Genomic DNA, 21,516 nt, shown 5'->3' with positions numbered 1-21,516 from the left:
AGCACTGTGCTGGGGAAGTGGCACACAGTACAAAGAGGCTGGGACTGGGACTTAGGCTGGGACTCTGGGGTTGGCGGCTGTGAAAAACACCAATCACTCGTTTTTACAATTTTAAAAGTTTAATAGTAATAAAATGGTTATAAAAATAGTAATATAATTAGAGTAATAAAATTTGAACAATTGAGATTAGGACAATATGAGACAATAAAAACAAAGAGATACGGACGTCCGGGTACCTTTTTCTGGGCAACACAAGCCCAAGAAATGACCCCCATTAACAAAGGATTAACCCTTAAAACCAATCGCCTGTTATATATTTATACATCTCATACATGATGCATAAATTCCATTCAAACATAGGATTCTCTCTGGTCACTGTCAACTTCTTCCTCTTAATCCTCATGCCGTCTTCCTGTCTGAGCAAGGTGGGAAGAAGTTAGTTTTCTGCTGATAAGGGAGCAATAAATTCCCTTTCTCTGAAAGATTTAGGTGTCCTACAGCTGCCATCCGGTGAGGGCCCCTCATTCCTTTCTAAAAAGAAAACATTCCACATACGTAGTTCCTATTTTAACTACAAAAGTTACCTTTTTGCTATGAAACTACACTTACCATACTATTAAAATGTTAATACTGCACTACGACTCAATACAACTTAATGTGTATAGTAAACAACTGCGTAGAGCCATACAATATGCACTTTTCAGAGCGGCGACACTGTTTTCCGTGGCAAAAGCCTCCTGGTAACCATCGTCCCCGGGACGGCGGCCTACTTGACACTCGGCTGCCCGTGGTCTCCCTTCAACTTGACGACTTGTTGGCGTCTGGGTCTACTGTCGGCTCTGCCATGCAGTGCCGACGTCCCACCGTTCTTGGGGACGGGTGGCGCGCTCTTCTCTTTCGAGGGATCGGCTGCGGAGCGGGATTGCAGGGGAGGGCAGGAGAAGGGTGGTCAGCGGGACGAGGCGTGTGGCTGTGCGCTGCACCGCCGCGGGAACGAGGAATCGGGGCAGCGCTGCAGGCAGCGCCGGCGTGCTGCAGGAACGGAGCTGCGGCAAGAGCTCTGCACGCCTTCGGAGCCGAAGGGCCGTAGACGCGAAGCTGAGGGGCTTCAGGGCAGCTCCCCTTCGCACTAGAGGGCTGAAGGGGAGCAGAGTGAGGGAACCAACGAGCTGTCCCAGAGAAAGAGAAACGGGCACGCCCCCACCGCCCTCCTCGCCAAGCTCCCGGGTTGTACCCTGCACTGCCCGCCAAGCTGAAGGGAGAGGAAGGGAAGGAGGGAGCAGGACACCAAGGGCCGCGCAGTGGCCTCTCCGCAAGCCACATCAGCCCGCCCCGCTCCCCTGCCGAGCCGAGCCGGCCCCATCGCACAGGGGCCGGGCTGGGCAGGAGGGAGCGCAGCGGCACGGGCTGCGCTGCAGGCAGCGCTCGCTTCAAGACCCCAGGCGCCGCCGCGTCCCCGCAACTCGTCCCCAGCTTACGAACTCATGGCTTCTGCATCAGGGACAAAAAAACACGAACATTTTCCTCTTTATATACACAGGTACTGCTCGCTCGGAGTTCCTTTTAAACCTGTTTAATCTTTCAAAGTGTTTTGTTGCAACTCCCTGCATATAGACCAGGTGACTGGATTGAACCTCCCCATGCCCTCCCAGTACTAAGATAGTAATCAACTGGCCTCCACCTGTGGTTTGAAAACCTGCCTACACAGCACAATCCCAATACATCTTGTGGGGAATCCTGAACCCTTCTTTGGTGGATTACTGCCAGACTAAACAAATTTAAGAGGGATGTTGTAAGACAGACAATGTAAGATAGACAACAGGCAAGAGAGCCAGGAAGAACACTGTGCATGTGTGCTGCGTAACATGGAAAAAACTGCCAAATGTAAGCTAAGATGCAGGTTTGCACTTGCCTGTGAAATATACAGGTATAGGTTCATCTTCACTGCCATGATCACAGTGCCAGCCACCTTGATTTGTTTTGGGTTCTGCCACTACAGCTGAAGTAGGAAATGGCCATTTGCTCAGAGGAAGCTGTGGCAAGCACAGAAGCTTCACGATTATGTTAAGAAAATGATTCAAAAGACATAATCACCCTCTTTTTCATCATCTTCATTTAATGTCATAATGGGCCTTGCTGAAATGTTATCAAGTCTAGTACAACCCCCCCAAAACGGGAGTCACATATGTAAACATTAAGTGAAAATTTTAGTTTGAGACTGGTTTCAAAACCAAAAATATCACCCTAGTTCTAGATTGAGCAAAACTGTAGCTCATCAACTGATGACCCTTCTGGAGGAGGCAAGGTAAGAAAAACACTGTGTAAATGGGCAGAAAACAGGATCCAGCTTTGAGGAGGTGGCTGATTCTCCAGCACTGTCCCAAGACCTGAGGGACTACAATTTATGCACTTTATATTCATCACACTACACAAATGCAATGCAACTTCTAGACATTTTCTGACCACAGTTTTCCAAGTCAGTCTTGTACTGCAGACAGTGTTTTAACATAGGTCAGGAGGAACTCCTTCAAGAGTAACAAAACAAACCACCTAAGTTGTATAAACAATCTGGTGACAAGACAAGCAGAATGACACAAGGACATTTCTAACTGCATTCCTGGTAAATCTCCTCCAATTATAGAATTTCTTTATCACTCTGTTCTGCCCTTTAATTTCACTAACATCAAGTCTATTCTTATTATTATGGTACTCAAGAATCACTGAACACCAGAAACAAGAAAACAGTACAACAAAACAATACTGCCATGATACATGGGATGGTGAAAGATGTATTCGTTCTTGTTAACCACTGAATTAATTTCTAAAATTTCAAGGAAAATATTAATGTGTACAGAAAGAAGAGGATGCACAAGAAGCCTGCGAACAGATATAAGCACAACTACTTCTGAAGATTTATTTTATTACCCCATTGACAGGTTTTCACTAAACACATGGATTTGTTTTCTTTGCAGTATTAAGTCCTCAGCATTCGTAACTCTTTCTTAAAGGCACTCTTTCACTTTTCCATCAAGAAGTCTCAATTTTCTGTTCATTTCAGCAACTTGTCACGTCCAAGACTACTTTCACAGTTTAGCATTCTAAATCTGAACTTCTTCCCTAGGTAATACATGGAGGTACAGTTGGCTACAGCACACTTGCAGCTGTCATGGTATTACTAAAAAAAATTGAGTAAAGTACAGGATAACACATCTTGAAGAGATGAAGTTCAGCTGAGTGCTAGGATGCTCACTGACTTATTACTTCCAGACTTCAAATATTGCATTTGCAGTTATTCATATAAAAAGTACAAAAAGTTTTAAGTGGTTTGAGTTATGATTCTGAGTCTTCCCTGGAAAAAGTGTTTTCATTTTTATTCCCTTCCCTATTTCTCACTGTTAAATCTGTGGATTTTGCTTCTAAAAATAGTTTGATACAAATGTAAAATGGTAACATATATTTGCTCTGGTGCATTAGAAGTGCAGAAATTAGATCTGTATGCTGAGACATAATATAAAAACTTTATATTTCTATTATCTAACAAAGTATGTAAAACACAGGACTTGATGTTTTTTAATCCCCATAATAAAGTGTTTTTTTCATTCTAAGAGTCTTCAAGCTATCCTTGAAAGACAGAAAAGTAGTGCCCAGTTGATTGTTTGCATTCCAATATAAAGTACTTCTGTATCCCACTGCTAAGAAGAAATCAAAATACCGATGTTCCACACTTTAGAGAAAGCATGGAATATATCTGTGCTCATCTGCAAGTTTCAAGACTTCTGTTTAATAAACACCAAGTATAGTATATAAGATTTCAATTATTTTCACATTTACAGCAAGTATTCAAGTCCTTCTTATTTCCTTTATAAAAGCATCTCAATCCAATTAACAAAGATAGTACACTTACAAAAACTGAAATATATAGTACATTTGTTTCTGTACATGTATGTGCAAGATCTTCCAGCAAAAGTACAAATATGGAATCCATTAGCTTGACCATTTACATCTCCTTTGGCAAATACAAATTTCTATCACATGATATAAGTACCATCTTTGTAGTATTTCATGGATTCTAGTTGCTGAGTCATTGCAAGGACATCCTGAAATCCTGTACTGAGTCCAGACATGTGTTGAAAATAAGCTTCTTTCTCCACTTGGACAGTTAAGTTGTTTACACCAGCATCTTTCAGAATTGCTGTAACCTGAACAGAATGGTTAACATTAGTATCACACTTCACACGTATTTCTCAGTAACTTGCAGTATGCTGGCTCTGCAATGCAGTTAAAAAACCCCCATATATAATTTTGAAGAATTCATTTCTCTGGAAAGCAAAGACTAGGTTTAGAGGGTATGGATTTGCAACTTCTGAACACTGGGTGACTCTCAGTGTCTTGCATAAGGAAATATATATCCTTTTAAAGAAAAGAAAAACCCACGGCAGATAGGTAGTGGTAATCCGGTTTTAGACATGTTAGCATCCAGATATCCCTACTGTTTACTCCCTGTTTTGCAGGCCTGTTTTAACACCTCCCCTTCTTTTCTCAGAGTAGATGTAGTGCCACTGTCAGTCAGTGTTTTGGCAGATGTTCTAGCAAATAACTCTTTACATGACTAATTTCGAGCTAGCAGGCAAGTGGCAGTAGACACCAATTCTGAGACAATAATGGACAGCTACAAATAAAATCATACATGTCAACTTGAAACTTCACTCTGTGACCAAAAGGGAGACGCCGAGTAGGAAATTAAGGAATTAAGAATCTAAAAACCTTGTACCGTACCTGCTGTACAATTCTCTGTTCCATCACATCTGATACCACTTGCACATGTATTGTGCCTGCCACAACAGTTGCAGAGTGACACCAAAAATGAGGATCTCTGTAGGATATAACTCCCTCTATTTTTTGAATCTGTGAAGAAATTTCAGTAGCAAAAATTAAGTAATTTTAAACTTGTACATGTACACGGCTATTGGTGGATAATATTTCACAAGGAAACAAAACCATAGCACAGCAGCTTTCCAACTAAGCCATATTCAGAAATATCTTGTATTGAAAGGTTACCTTGCTAGTACTGTAAAATTCTAGAAGGTAAAACTCAAACCAAACGAAAACCCCCAGAAAAGCAATGCTAAATAGGATGAGGAAAAAAAAATATCCCTTAAATCTAATAAACAGATCACAGGAACACAAATGGATAGACTAATCAGAATATTGGTACAGCATCTACCAGGGAATTGGTTACCTCACTGTTTAGCAGCTATATTTAGTTATCACAGCTGAACTTTATTCAGAGACATAACTTCTTTTCTATAATACATAATTTTTTCAAATTGATCTTTGTTCTGGGTTGGCAGTGATGGTTTTTTAGAGCAGCTGATAAGGCGCTGTATTTTGGATTTCTGCTTAAAACCGTTCTGATTTGGCTATTGCTGAACTGTTCAGGCTATTTCTTTTCTATTAGGCATTGTCAAAGCTTTCTATTTTTCCCCACTTTGCCCTTGCCCTAGTGGGTAGGCCAGGGAGGTGACACAGCCAAGGCAGCTGACCCAAGCTGTCCATGGTGTTACTGCACACCATGTAACACCTTGCTCAGCAGTAAAAACTGGAGGAGAGGATGAAGGTGGGACTTTGGCTTCCAAGGTGGCTGTTGTTTGGAGAGTTTTTTTTCTCCTTTTTTTCCGCTGCTCTTCCTTCACCTGTTATATTGTTCCCAGGGTTTTTTTGCTTATGCTCCCATCCCACTGGTGGCGGTGGTGGTAAAGGAGGGGAGTGAGCAAATGGCTGTATGGATGCCTGGCTGCTGGACAGGGTCAACCTACAGCAAACACATTGTTCTACTGTGATGTAATTTTTCAAATGCTTTTCCTGTTATCTTTTAATCAACTGGTCTTTGGTTGTTCTCAAAAAGTACTTTATTTTTCCCCAGTCTCTCAGAATTACTGTCTTCTCTCGTCAAAAAGTGAAACCACACTTTGCAAGTCAATTTCCTTTTGCTACATTAATCGCTCTGAGACAATTCCCATTTGTTCTTTTTTCTTTTTCTCACGCAGACAAGAACATATTTTCCCATCTAGTAACTGACAGGACACCATAAGGATAGTTTTCCTTGAAGCCTCTAGTTGATGGCATCCTCAAGGAACTTTTAACTCATCCTTTCACAGAGAGGAATTCTCCACACTGAGGTCCACATTACTATTCTGGGCAGGAACTTAAAATGAGGCAACAGCAAAGACTAGGTACAGCCTCAAGGCAGATGCCATACTGCACCAGACAGGAAGAGAACAGTCTAGAACGAAAATAATTAGAAAAAACAGCTTAAGTTTTGCCATCCCACCTACTGTGAACCCTTCATGATATGGATAAATCAGAAAACTTGAAATTACAAGCTCATGATATAATCCTGTACCCTGAATGTTCGTAACAAGTTTAAAAAGGAAGCAGGTTTGGGGAACTGTGTATTACTTTCTCAGTACTACAGTGTGGTACATTTACCAAACTGTTACCATACTTGTCCAAAATTATGGGCTATCCATAAAACCAAAAAAACAGTGGAAATCTTTTTAGCTGCAAACCAACTTTTATAGTTAGAACTAGTAGTCCTGTCACTTCTCTGCAAAATAGATTTTAAACAACTTGAGACATTAAGTTGCCTAAGACAACAGAAGCTGTCTGACTGATCTGTCTGAGTTTAATAATCATTAAAAACAGTTACAGCTTTGGATTTTTGTATACAAAATCATTTATAGTTGTACCTTTTCTAAAGCAGCATGCAGATCTTTCTCGTGTTCTGGAGGTATCCTCAACAAAAGCACTTGACAGGCATCTTTCAATAGTGGGATAACACTAAGAAAAATCAGTGTAGCAATAAACAGAGAGCAGAGCGGATCAGCTATGAGCCATCCAAATTGCTGAATAAATATTGTGGATACGATAACACCAACACTGCCAAGAGTGTCTGCTAACACATGCAGAAACACACCTAAAACAAAAACAGAGTGATTAACAGTTCTGTCTAAAATGTATCTATATATTCAATAGCAGAAACTTAGTAAGGCTTACTAAGTATCCTCAAGCTAAGCAGAGACAACTCTTTGCCTAACCTGGGACAAAATACACTAAATACTTAGCTCTTCTAATGTTTAACTGCAAATTATTGTAAAAACCAATTTTTAATCTATGATTAAAATGATCTAGGGCAAATGATCTAGCCATCCACAGACTAAAGTATATGTGAATAGACTTTCAAACGTTAGTGGGATTTGTACAATATAGCATAATTATTTACCTCTGTATACAAGGACTCATTGATCTCTAACAGAGAGTTAGAAGATCAGTGTACATTGCTTGCTAATGTGGACACACATGAATGTACTGGTTGTTTTTTGTATGCCAGTTCTTCTCCAATTTTACAAGAGAATTGTCTTTGTGCTACTGATATGAATCTTATAATTTCTAGTGCTTTACTTGTGAGTTCATTCTCAATGTACACTCAATGGGCATAGAAAAATACTCTCCAACCCTTGGTAAGATTAGTGCTAGTTAGGTGTCAAGATTTTAAAGAATATTGAAACATGACCATATGCAAACTTAAAAAAATTACAGACATGATGAATATGAATAACCAGGATAAGCAACTGAGTTAAGACATAACATATGAAACATGAGACTGCTCACCATATTCTGACAAACTTACACAGAAAACACCACTTTTAAAGGTTTTTTTAATAAGACAGACAGTTGGTAAATAATTATTTTCTAACTACTAGGGAAGAAATTCTATGCTGAACTTTCACGTACAGTGCCCTTCACAACTTCATGATTTCATATTTGAAAATTTCTCTTTATCTTCTGAATCACATATAAAAGCATATTCTGTGCTGGTCTGTATTTGTTCTCCTACTTTTTATCCCCTTCCCAGTGTTTTTACAACCAGCTGTCATGTGATTCCAAGAAGCATGGTAGTATCCATAGATAAGAGACCTCGTAACTTCATTTCCAGTTTGAACTTAGAAACAAGGACTTAAAGCTTTTAAAATATGGTTTACAGTGACCTTTTTTAATGTGACTACCACAGATTCCCGCTTTTTATTGTTCCTTATGTATTACACACATATGGCACAGAAATATCTCACATTTCTTCAAGTTAAATTCATAAATGGTTTGAGCAATTCCTGTATAGTGCATTTAATGCCTGTCAGATCACTAATCAAGAGCGTTTTAGATTAAGGCATAATACAGCATAGGTCTGATCCTGAAAATCTTCAGTCTCCTAGAAATCACGCACATCATTTATGATTCAACAATCTGTACTTGCCTCTCATGTTGGTGTTCATGCCTCCTCCAGCAGATCCATGGGAATGTCCATGGCTGTGGCCATGGTCACTGTGGGAATGGCCGTGCCCGTGGCTGTGGCTGTGGCCATGGTGAGAATGGCTGTGATCATGTGTGGGACAGCCTCCCCGAGAAGCCCCGTGGGAGTGCGCGTGGCTGAAGGCACAGATGCCAACAAGGTTTACGATCAGCCCTCCAACAGAGACCGGCTGTGAGAGGGAGAAAAGTCTTCAGCTTCACTGCATCTTCACAGGTATTCAAACTTATTTTCTAGAACACGGTAACCAAAACCACTATGCACTTAATTAAGGAAAACTGTGGAAGCCTAAAACTTCTCTGGGCAACCTGTTCCAGTGCCTGACCACCTTCACAATAAAGAATTCCCTCCTAATATCTAATTCACTCCCAATATCTACTCTATACTACCCTGCTTCAGTTTGAAGCCATTTCTCCTTGTCCATTAAATGCCCTGGCAAAAAATTCTTCTCAGCTCTCCTGAAAGCTCCCTTCAGGTACTGGAAGGACTATCACCCTGGAGATAAACATAACTTAACCATTAACTGCAAAACTACACTGAAACAGAAGGACAAAACTTACAGTTAGCATGTTTGTATCTATATCTGGGGGATCTACCAGTCTCGCCACTGATTCCATGAAGACAAAGAAAGCAATCACCATCAGAAAGAGGCCATTAATAAATCCAGAGAGAATTTCTACACGTCCATACCTGAAAGTAAACACATATACATTTGAGAGCGAAAAATGGGTACTCTGATCCAATGTCAAAGTTATAATAAATAAAGTTATAATTCTTTCAATACAGCATTAAGATTGCTGTAGCAGGTGGCCAGTTTCCAACTGTCCAAACTCCATTATAATAAAACAATGTAGAAGTATTCTCTTATATATACTGCCCATTCAGGACTTCAAACTGCTAAACTGCTATGCAAATTTATAAAGTTAAATTATATCAGCTGGATCTAAATCTTCATACGAACACTGACTTTTAACATAGATTTCTGTTTGACATAAATGTCTAGCATGAGGCAATTTCTAAAGAATCTTCACAGTGATATAAGTTTTACTTCTAGAGATAAATGAAGGTTACATTTCAGACACATTTTTTGCACAGGTAAGAAGAGAACAGCATAAGCAGAAATGGAAGAGACACAGTAAAATACACACAGAAACATACATTACTAAAATATCCATACATACCAGGACATTTTGAAAATGAGCAAGGAGAGTTAAGTTTCAAATAGTCCTTAAAGAACCCAGGTCACATACCCATATGAAAATATGCGAGTTGCTTTCCACCTTGTCATCAGAGCTGCAAAAAGCCCCATCACTAACGCAGAACAATCAAAAAGCATGTGAAATCCATCAGAAATAAGACCAAGGCTATTGGTCCACACTCCATAAAAAAGCTCCACAAAAGTGAAAGCCTAAAACAAAACAGAGTTTAAATTTTTCCTTAAATATTACCTTGTGTATTAATGTTTTGGTAGACAGAAGGATATTCTTTTCATAGAACACTCAATATTTTTCAAAGGTATTGTTCTGAGTATTTCTAGACCATTTTTACTCTCCTCCAATGAAATACATGATGCACCTCAAGTCTATAAAGAGACATTTTTGAACTCACTCTCCTTACAGACTCACACAGAAAAACCAACTCTTTACAGGAGTTAATTTTTTGTTTCAAATTTTAAACTGACATTCTACAGACAAATTCTAAGCATTTTGTAATTAAAAATGCAAGAACTCTACATTATTAGTGTAAAAGTAATGCTGTCTATAAATCTGTTAATGCCAAGATTTTCTTCTTTAGTAAGTTGACTGTTTAAATCTGAGGAATTGGCTCTGAGAAAAGTAAACAAGGAAACATTTTTTAATATATACATTTTCGCTGTACCTTTTACTATTATTAATCCATCTGCTTAAAAACTTTTTTCAAATCTTTTATATTCCATAATGGAATTCCTTACAGATACTGATAACAGATACTTCAATTTCCCCCATTATTTTCCTAAAGATCTTTGCAAATGAGGTTCTATCAGTTTTGCTTACTGCATCATCTTTTCCTGTTCAAGAGAGAAGCTAAAAATAAAACTAGCCTGCTCCAATATGACATTAATCAATCCCACACCTTCTATTTTGTTGTCCCCATCCTTATCACTGAGGCCTTATCAGATTCACCTTATTTGCTGGCAACATTGAGCTATCTCAACGTTAAACATACTATCATACAAGTATTCAGTTACTGGTGTAACCCTTACACATAGAACCAGTGCTGCACTGTGACAACAAATCAGTGACCACTACTTAAATTGCCCTGTCAAAGGTCACTTTCAAACAAATCAATTATGGGAATCTTCTAAAGAATAACTCTTATTTCTTTATTACATATGCACTATTGTGATTGGATTTGAAGAAAAAAACCATTCACTTACCAGATTTAGGCACAAGAAATAGAAGATCTGTCGAGAATCATACTCCTCAAGGATTTGTTTCAGTGACTCCTTAATAAACCGGGGCAATGACTGGGAGCTTTGCTGTAATGCATCACCCATGAAGTTATAGAGAGGAGTGCCTTCAGGGGAATAGCCAATAAGGGTACCCTTCTGCCCTTTCCTGGAGGGGGAGGACAGGATATTGGCAGCTGCAAGGAAAGTATTGAAGTTTTTGTTGCCGTTTCTAAGCTTCACAGCTATTCTATAATGTGTTTAATCAGCAGTCAAAGTTTACATGAAATTTTCTGGCAGCAGATTGATTGTCAACTTCATCTGGAGGTTTATTACTGCATTTCATTGCTACGTCAAATTAGATCATCACTTCAACAACAGATCACATTCTTTTTTTTTTTTCTGTAGACAGACAATAGAAGAGCAAAAAGCTACAGGCTGCCTTATTCCAAAGAACCATAAAAGCTCGTCCAAAAGAATTCCGCACACCTCAATTTTCTGATTGGCTTCCCAGTCACACAGACCACAGATTTACTACAGTTTAGACAAGAATACGTACATAAAACAAAGAAGACAGCACTCACTACCACCCCTCCAGAAAGAACATGCTCTGTGCTTTCATGGTGTGGTGGCTTGTTCATAGCTCGAAGCTGGTCTGTTATTGGATGCGTCCAAAAGTTTCCAAAAAGCAGTGCACTAATGAAAATAAGAAAGGATCCATATCGAGCACATGTGGAAGCTTCCATTTTCACAGAGCATATGGACTCCACGTAGAAATCCAGGATCACAACAAAGAAGATGACTGTTATGAAAGGCATGATGAGAGAAGACCAAGACTCTACTTTACTCTGCAACAAAAAAAAAATATTTCAAACACAACTGCTCACCGGAAGAGTGATTTGTATACATAGCATTAAATGTAGTTCACTTGAATGACAAGTGTTTTCACTAATCCATAAAACATAAATACTTTTATATTTTCAATTTATCATATAAACATATCATTCCAGATATAAAAAGAGACATATATCTAAAATGCACTGAAGCCCTTTATTTTAAATACTTTCGTGTTCGTAAAAGGAATTCTAACAATGCCATGGTTGCAATGGCCTACTCTCCCTATGCATGCAAGCATGAAGAGCATTTTTAAAAATGACAATAAATTATTTACTTCTTAGGGATAAAAGAGCACTGTATTTATAAAGTCATTAATGCTTGTGCAATGTTAGTAGATGAACCCAAGGTATAGTATCTGCGCTAGAAGGATGAAGCACAGTTATCACACAAAACAGGAAATTAAAGTATCACACAGATAAAAAACAAATATAGAAGAAAAACATAATGGAAAAATTTCAAACAAAACTTACTACAAAAAAATAAAGACAGCAACATTGATAATTTTAAAGATACTTTAAAGGAAAGATTTAAATTGCAATTCACAATCATTATAAAAATTATTTATTTTTGTACTTATTATCTTACCTCTGTTGTCAGAGAGAGAACAATAACCCACGGGCACAACAGAAGGACAGAAACAAGATGAGACAAAGCTTGAAGACGCTTGGCTCCACCTACATCTACAGATAGTTTTCGGGATGCCATGTGAAAACCAACCTTGCAGCATAATGCCAGTACCAGAAGTAGTACTCCACCCTGGAAACATAACAGGATTCCATTAGCATTTCTTAAGTACTAAAAACCTCACTCCAAACACAGTGACACTTACAAGGAGGAAATATTAGTGTATTTTCCTTAACCTGGAAACAAAAGCCAAAACGAGGATATTTCCTGTAATTTTTACTCTAGCTACAAACACTAACATAGCATACACAGCCGTGCCTTAGCACTACTCACAACAGCCCAAGCTGAATTTTAAAACTCTCAATAGTATTAACTGGCATACACCAGCAGCAAAATGGTAGCAATCAGCATCTGAGGAAGAAGAATAATCACCCAAAGTTTTCCCATCTTCCATTATTAAAAGCATGTTGAAAGCATACATAAACCCCCAAAGATTCACATAATCTTGTCCTCTAAACCCCTCATAGCCTTTTCATCCACTTACCTTTGAACACACCTTATTTCTCCACAATATACTTTCAAAATTTGTCTTTAAATTAATTACCAGATACACAGCACCTCATCTCCCTTAGATCACACTTGCTTTTTTGCACCATTAACCAGTCTTTCTAATATTTCATTTATTTTTACATTAATACATTTTCAGCTGCTCAATTTTTTTCCTGTTTCAGTCCTCAATGAAGCCACTTTAGCAAGACTAAGCTAACACAACTCAATCAGCCAGTTTAACCCCGTACAGTCAGATTATGATATTCAGCTATTCATACCACCAATTACAATGGGACTATCTTACTAAGAAGTATCAGTGTCTTCAAATACAAGTATAATGTAAAGGAAAGACTGGGGAAATCTAAAGATGCAGAAACAAAACACAGGCCCCAAAAGTGCGTAAGAAGTGGTTTGTAGGCAAAGCATTATAAACACCAAGAACACCAATAACAGAATATTTCATGGTAATTTTAATGAGACTTGTTAGGCTATGCATTACAGCGAAGTCCTTATCAGCTACAGAGATTGAATATTGTATGGTTTGGCTTGCTGTATTGAAGCTCCTCATACTCCAACCAGTGCGCAAAATTACTAGTGCTAGTTCAGTTCTAATACGGGATAGGGATGTTCAACCTTTTGGTTTTGATTCAGACTTGGATTAGCTCTGAGTTGGTGAAATTCTTACTTTCAAAACTTAGATAAAGATTCTAAAATACATGTTATTTACCTTGTGATCTGCAACACCCAGGAAAGCAATGATTGTATACAGAACATGAGTAAGAGCACTGTCATGATGCCCCTCAGCTAAATAAAAAATTAAGGAAGAGTTTCATTAGATATTTTCTTTTCTCTTTTTTTTTTTTTTTTTTTTTTAACCAAGAACAACAACAGGCAAAGGTAGCAGAACACAAAAAGCAGAGGTAAGCAAACTGAGCTTTATGGTGCGTTGGCATGTGCAGGACAACCAGAGATCAGGCCCAGCTGTCAGCATGGGTTTGTGAAATGCAGGTCCTGACTGACCAGCCTTATCTGTATGATGAAGTGACCTGCCTAGTGAATGATAGAAAAGACATATGGATGTAGCACTTAGGGACATGATTTAGTGACAAGCTTGGCAGTGCTGGGTGAATAGCTGGACTTGATCATCCTAAAATGCCTTCCAATCCAGGCCACTCCATGACTCTATTTTATGATTTTACTCACTGAAAACTAAGTAAATTCATCAATAAGGTTCTAGAATACACCATTTGCGTAATTCCATGTTTTTTTATTCTTCCTTTGGAAACTTTACTTTCAATTTTTATTGCCCATCTGTAGATGTACTACCTTTTCTCAGTACACTTTGATGAGATGATCAATTGAAAACTAACTTCAAAATCACTTCTAATTATAATTTAATTCAGTACACTTGATTTCACATTTTTTCTGCTCCAGTACTAAGAGTCACGTGCTCCTTCACATAACAAGAAAGGATACGATGTTCTGCTATTTTAGCCATGAGGTCGTCATTATCAAAAAGCAGTAAGCAGACGATAGCTATGATGAAAAATGCAGCACCTCTTGTCTGTAAAATAAACCCAAACAAACAATAAACAACCAAACAACAAAAAACCCCAAGTATTTCTAAACTGGCACGACAGATTACTGCAAAAAAATCTATTAAATCGGTCCTCTCCTTCCCTGCTTCCTGATCAATGTAAGCATACTCCAGTAAGAAAACCATTAAAGAAACTTCTATTATTTTTAAGAAAGTGACCTTGACAATATAATTTCACATTTTTTCTGTTTTTCAGACTTACCAGATAACTCAGGACATATCACCACTGCAGAAAGCTAGATGCTGGTATCTTATGAACTTTAAGTGTGATTACTTTCTTCACAGTGTCTTTCTGCCTGCCAGAATGCACTGCTACTACAACCTGATGATTTAATATTTCATAGCATCAATGAGCTACAAACAAGATCCGTACAAACTGCTGGATTTTCTCTTATGGGACCTGAAGACTAAAGAACTACACAAAGACTATGAGAAACAACAGCTCTGAAGTTCTTTTGTCTGGAAAGGACACAGGTAGCTATGAAATCCCAGCTCCCAGAGCTTTCACCACTCAGACTTAAACTACTGCAAGTAGTATGTCTTACTATTTCACCACCAATTAAACTAAAAAAGCAGATTTTCTATGAACATGGACCCAAAACAGTTTGTTCCAGGTAAAGAAGTACTTGAATTTATAGGATTTAGTATGTTTTATATTTGATAAAAGAGATTTTTAAATACCTTTGCTGGTCCTCCGCCTGAGCTTGTGAACAAGACACTAAGGAGTGACAGCACAACTACATCACTGTGCTCAAACAGTAATAATGTCCTATAAAAAAAAAGGAAATAAATACTCCCTTTACAATGAGTTTGCCTCAAAACCTTGATATACACTATTTCAGCTAAAATTAGTGACACAACAAAGATTTATCCTACGATTACAAGACCAGGTTTAAAAATTAAAAAGAAAAAAACCACAAATGAATTTGCCTTCACCAGCAATAGATCTAGCTGCAGACAACTATACATGTTACAAAACAGGAACTTCCTAACTCAAGTAACAGATTAAAATTATTCATTTATGGACAACTTTAAATTGTATTTTCTTCTAGCAATACAACAAGATACCAACTTGCCCAAAATGGAGTTATTATTCCCATTATAATACCTCCTCTAAATCAGTTCTGCTCCCAGAGAAAAAAAGATGTCCTGTTCTGTACTAATGCATACTGGTCATTGAGGTGCTGATGAACTAGTAGATTATGTCACCACAAAACCTCTTAATTGCTGAAAATAAAAAATTATAGCTTCCATACTACCTCCTTCAGACAGCAAAGGCTAACTACCAAGTTGTACTGACAGCTTTCCTGAGCAGAACATGAAAGTAATTATTGCTCTCAAGTTTACCAAACGCTTTTGTATTGCTCTGCACAGCAATACAACATGATGTACCCATGTAACTGGTTTGGTTTGGGAAGACTGCAAGCACCCAGAAAGACATAAGAGTATTAACTACATTAACATAATTAATCACAGTAGTATTACTCTTAGTTATGCCTTCTATGGCATCTATCATCTATGTGTAGATGATAAAAATTCACCTTCATAAAACATATAATTTAAGGCTTTACTTTCCTCTCTAGAGTGAAACGTGCTTTCCAATATATTAACCTTCACTTTTGAAAGTCTAGCTACTCTTTCAAAGTTACTCAGTCAGTAGGACTAACACACAGCACAAATGGTTTTACCTGTATATGCACTAATGTTACCCAGTTTCAACACAGAGCACACAGCCAACCAGATAAAGAATTACTCTGCAATAAGTGCAGAAATTGATTCTAGTCACCTGTCAAAGGAATACCAGCTGCTACCATTAGCCATCAGGCCACAGACTCCAAACAGGTAAATAAACAGTTGGCATTACATTAATGACAGCAGAGAAGCGACAAAACCTGCACTATGTCACCTAGATGTATCACTCACATCAAGTGTTTAAGCGCTATCAAGAATTTCACTGGCATCTCATAAAAGAAGTAGTTCTTCTGGTAGAAGAAATTTACCAGATCTACAGAAATTATATGTACTTCTTCCCAAGCACTAAAGATTTCACATGAAAATTAACAAGGATTCAATAAGCTTTTGCATATGCATCAAATGGCTAGCAGCACTGTCTGACAGACAGGAAAAAAAACAACAAAGGAGCAAGACAGGGAAGGATCACAGAAGAAAACTAGTATTTAAAGTAGATATGTATTTACCTCAGCGGTCCACATAGAGTAAGGCCAAAAAACCACAAGAGTGAAATGACACATCCAACAACAGCATGCTTAAAAATTTTGATCCACTACAAAAGAAAGGTATTTCATTATCATTTTCTCCAGAGTTTCAAAATAAATACTCTATTACTAGCGTTGTTTTAGCGCAACAGCTCTAGAAATTGAGGGGAAAACATGTACATTGCAAGTTCTATAATTTACAGTATGATTATCTTCTTAGATACTTTGCCAGGCAAGTAAGATTTGGACATACTATGAATCAGATTTTTTTTTATACCACAGTCCTAAATTCTGTAACATTGTCTGAGTTCTCAACAAAAAGCCTGAAAAAATAGTTCAAAAAAAATGAAGTCCATTTACCCATTTTGTAATCTATTACATATATCAGAAAAAAAGATAAACTGAATAAGAACTAGATAAAATATACAAATTGAGGCTAAGACCTTATGCCTACAAATATTTATGTGTGTTATATTCTTTCTTCAAGAAGCAGGCTGTAATTCAGATATTCAATACTTTATTAACTTCAGATGCAAGTTTTAAAAGAAATTAATTCTGGAAATATGCTAAACAAGGTGAAACACCTACAACAAACATAACATCTTAAAAATCCAGAATTTGAAATGTTTTAGCAAAAGTAAAACCACATATGGACAGATTTTTTCTGAACTCAAATAAAAGATGCCATTTATTCCTGTTTACATTTTAATATTCTGTCATATGCATCTAGTCATGAAAAGCAGTTGACACAAGGAACACTTCAAGGCCATCCTTCAGATTCTGTCTACTTACTGCACACACTGGATCCAGGTTTTGTGCACACAATTACATAAATCCAAGATGAATATGAAGCAGTGAGAAAATTTATTCCTCACAATCAGCACAAATCCAACTTGGTTCTACTCTAAACTCCTTGGGATACTGTGAACTCACAAAGGTCTGATGAGCCATTAGATTAGGCCCTCATCACATGCACATGGGTCTCTTCTCTTCTGAGTGACAAGACTGGAGCATTTTGACATTCTGGCAGTCCAGAAATTGCCTAACTGTCCAGGCGAGCTAAGTAGACTGAGCTCTTTTTGAAAATCCAGTCCTTACAGCAAATGCTAGCTTGGCGATAAGGACCAGCCCTTCCACTGTACTCTCAAAAGAAGCTGACAAAAGCGAAGAATGTGTCAGTCCACAAGACACTGAGTTAGTAGTATACCTCTAGAACTTGTAACCACTTCTTCTAAGTAGAGTAATCTTTGTTCACCACTCAATTTTGGCAAGAGCCATATTGCCAAGAATATTTGCAAAGATGTGAGTCACTCCCACCTATGTCAACTCACCTGACGCTTGGTTATCACTTTTCCAGAAGAAAATGGTTTTTGAAACAAAACCATAAAAAAAGCAGACCTGTGAAAAGGAGTAAGTTTTGTCTATTAGTTTATTAGCAGTCATCTTTTTATTCAAACCAGATCTAAACAACTAGGTTTCTCACACCTGGCTCAGTTTACAAAATAACTTTGTCTACATTTTATCCATTAACAGGCCATGCTAACAACAGTCACTGGTTCTATTTTCCCTGCTGCACTACCCCCATCAGCTACCACTACTACAGTAATGACAAGAGAACTTCAGTTCTGGTCAACTTCAAATGCCAGTTCTTGAGAGAATAGCTAATGGTAAGTCGACTTGTGATTTACAAAAATCAAAATAACTGATCTGAGAAGTTTTGAAGAGAAACAATACTTTGATTTTTATTAGCAAGATAGGTATACAAAAAGCCTTACTCAGATACAGAATGCTGAATACACAGTCCCATAGGAATAAAAGACACAGCACACAACTTCATCAAGTAGGATCAAAAGTGATGGGCAAAAAAAACTATGGTGCTTGGGAAGATGCAAGAAAGAAGTCCATAAATATACTTGAATATGAAATAAAAGGAAAAAATGAAATTCCAAATGTTCCAACTCTGTCACGTTTATTTCATAAATGCTCTTCCATATCTCATCAGGTAAACATGAAGCCAGATTTTGTCTGCAAAGATTGTTTCTGTGTATTTGCTATCAGTTTTCATACCTAACCCCTCAACTGGGGAAAAAGAGCACCTGAATCCCACAAGAACTTCAGGAATACAAATTATAAAGAAGAAAGCTGATCTTCTACACCCTTGTTAACAAAATTTGGACAAGCCCGAGTGTCCGGGTTTTCGCTTGGACTGAGATAAATTTTTCTCAGTAGCTGCTACTCCAATGCTACTGCAGTGCTATTTTGGATTCAGTGTGAGAACAATGTTGATAACACAGTTTTGGCTGTTCCTTAGTGCTGCTTATCCAAAGTCAAGGACTTTTTGGTTTCCCACGCTCCGGCAGCAAGCAGGTGCACAACAAGCTGGGAGGCAGCATGGCCAGGAGACCTGGCCTGAAAGGTCAAAGGGATGTTCCATGCCATAAATACCATATACTCAGTACATAAACTGAAGGAACTACCCACATGGGGTCAGATTGTGGATTGGGGATGGGCCGGGTATCGCCACTGTGTGTTGAGTGGTAGCACTGTGCATCACTTCCTTTTATTACTGTATTTTGCTTATTAACTTACTAACAATTGATCAGCTTATTAAGTTCAATTATAAAACTCTTCTTATCGCAAGTCGTGAGTTTTATTTTTTTATTTCCTCCTGAATCTCCTGCCCAGCCCCCTGGGGTGAGGGAAGGTGAGAGCACATTTGTGTGATGATAGTGGATTGCCAGTGGAGCAACAGGCACACCATGACCAACAGCACTGTCAGAACAGGCCCAACTCCAAAGCTGGAAAAACGCTGACGTTTCTTGAGGGCAGAGAGGCCTTACAGAGACATGTGGAAAGACTAGAAAACTGGACAACTGCCAATGACATGAAAAGAACGAGTGCTGATTCTCCATCTGTGGCGAGGTAACCCTGCTTGTATGCACAAAGCAGGGCACAAAAAGCTGAACAGCAGCCCCACAAAGAAATCTGGAGATATGGGTTGGGTATGGGTTGATGGAAAGTTGAATATGGGTCAACAAAAAGGGTCAGCTGTATTCTGGGGTGCATTTGCATTCAAGTACAGCATCCCAAGCTGCTCAAAGAAGGTGGTTGTTCTGCTCTGCAATGCATGGATGGGGCCTCAGTCAGGTCCTGTAGGTAGTTTTGGGTGCCTCCGTATCAGAAGGACATCAAACTGTTAGCGTGCATCTGGGGAGGCAGCCAAGATGGTGTAAGGTCTCAAGAGCAAAAGGAGCATCTGAAGTTGCTTGGTTTGCTCAGCTTAGAGAAGGCTGAGGGGTGACCTCACAGCACCTTCTTCAGGGGAGGGACAGGGGTGGGTGGGGGAGATGTTCATCTCCAGTGACCACTGACAGGGCATGAGAGGGAAGAGGGAATGACACTGCATCAGCATAAATTCACACTGTGCATTATAGAAAGATTCTTCACTAAGAAGGTGGCCAGCCACCATAACTGGCTTCCCAGGAGTGTCACAGCTCCAAACCTGTTAGAGCTCAAGGAATATCTGGAGAACACTCTTGATCACGTTTTAGTTTCAGGTAGTTGTGTGAGGAGCAGAGTTGGACTCAGTGGACCTTATGGGCCATTTCCAACTTCAGACATTGCAAGACACTGAAGATTATAGTGAACAGAAATGTGAAGCAAAAACACTGCTATGAACAGAGCAGTTATTGGATTATTATGCCTTCTCCTCTTCGAGTAAACGGTAACAACATAATGCAGGGTAACAAGCTTGACGCTGCCAAAGAACACCCAAGTATCACGCGTGGGGGACAAGGCTCCACCCCCTGCACACTCACCCCAGCTTCACTACGAAGATAAACTGCACCAGGTGGACCACTTTCAGAAGATCATAGGATTCAAACAGCCCCACGGCTTTCAAAACCTTGGCGAAGCACAGCAGCACGATGTACCGAGTCAGCCTGCAGAAGGAGAGAGGCCGGTTCGCACCTGCCACGCCGCCGCCTGGGCCCGACGCCTCAGCCAAGGCCGCCGGCCCCCGGGAGGGCGGGGGGCGATGCCCGCTGCGCCCCTGAAGAAGGCACGGCGAGGAGCCGCCCGCCGGAGCCAGCAGAGCGGCCGCTCCCCCCCGCCGCCGTTACCGGGCGCTGGGCACATCCACGGGCCCCAGCGCGCCGCCGCCGGCTAGGGCCTGCCCGCCGTACGGCTGCTCCATGGCGGGACGGAGGGAGGCAGCTCCTGCTGGGAACGGCTGCGAGCGCTCAGGAGGAGCTCAGGCGCGGCCCGCCTGCCCTGCGCCGGGAGCACCGCATCGCCCGCGGGCAGTGCGGCGAGGCGGGAACGAGGGGAACGGGACGGGAACCGGGGGAGCGGCACGGGAGCCGGGAGCGGGGAACGGGAAATACGTGCGGCAAAGCTCCCGCCTGCGCGCGTGCGCGGGAGCAGCGCGCAGGCGCCGCGGGGCGGGGCCAGAGCTGTGAGGGGAGCGGCTTCCTCCCCTCGGGGCGGAGGCGGTGATAAAGGATTTTTTTTTTTATTATTTTTTTTTTAATGTAAATCGGTTTATTTTGTGTTATTATGGCGCTGAGTTCTGCGCCATAGTAACACAAAATAAAGCCATCAAGCATCAGGAGACGGTTTCCCTGTCGAACGCTTCAAATATCCAGTTGAAACAGATTGGAAAATTGAGGCGGAAGATAGGAAATGTCCATATTGTGAGCTGGCTGCTCTCTTCCAGCCATGTAGCAAGCTCTCTTGGTACTGGTTCTTAAGAAATTATTTTGGTACATAGTTCAGCACTGAGGCAGGAAAAATAAATCAGGAATGTACTGGTGTATTGAATTGCCTCAGCAACGATCAG

At 39.7% G+C, this 21,516-nt stretch overlaps 1 protein-coding gene across 2 annotated transcripts; it reads right to left on the bottom strand.

Moving 5' to 3' along the window:
* Window positions 1-2,903: 2,903 nt before the first annotated feature.
* On the bottom strand, window positions 2,904-21,089 carry SLC30A5 (solute carrier family 30 member 5). Of its 2 annotated transcripts, none has more exons than XM_039709720.1 (16): window positions 20,798-21,089; window positions 20,495-20,617; window positions 18,008-18,074; window positions 16,659-16,744; window positions 15,142-15,229; window positions 14,340-14,427; window positions 13,591-13,667; window positions 12,276-12,446; window positions 11,353-11,641; window positions 10,782-10,990; window positions 9,616-9,773; window positions 8,926-9,055; window positions 8,312-8,537; window positions 6,750-6,976; window positions 4,777-4,905; window positions 2,904-4,199 (listed from the first exon to the last, which is right to left on the bottom strand). In XM_039709720.1, the coding sequence occupies exons 1-16, from the start codon at window positions 20,869-20,871 to the stop codon at window positions 4,029-4,031; spliced, it is 2,313 nt and encodes a 770-aa protein (XP_039565654.1). In that variant the 5' UTR covers window positions 20,872-21,089; the 3' UTR covers window positions 2,904-4,028. The 2 variants fall into 2 exon arrangements, with proteins under 2 accessions (XP_039565654.1, XP_039565655.1); XM_039709721.1 differs by having other exon boundaries at window positions 14,421-14,427.
* Window positions 21,090-21,516: the final 427 nt, after the last annotated feature.

The sequence above is a fragment of the Passer montanus genome, unplaced genomic scaffold (assembly GCF_014805655.1).
Source record: "Passer montanus isolate IOZ18808 unplaced genomic scaffold, ASM1480565v1 scaffold22, whole genome shotgun sequence".
NCBI lineage: Eukaryota > Metazoa > Chordata > Aves > Passeriformes > Passeridae > Passer > Passer montanus.
This window is presented reverse-complemented; position numbering and strand designations above follow the sequence as displayed.

Bases quoted from the DNA above. Each gene is read 5' to 3' on its own strand.
- SLC30A5 (XM_039709720.1), bottom strand. From the start codon at position 20,871: ATGGAGCAGCCGTACGGCGGGCAGGCCCTAGCCGGCGGCGGCGCGCTG. The intron at 15,230-16,658 runs GTAAATACATAT...TTTTTTTTATAG, and splicing joins ACTCTATGTGGACCGCTGAG to GACATTATTACTGTTTGAGC. The intron at 14,428-15,141 runs GTATTTAAAAAT...TTTATTTTACAG, and splicing joins CAGGCGGAGGACCAGCAAAG to ACAAGAGGTGCTGCATTTTT.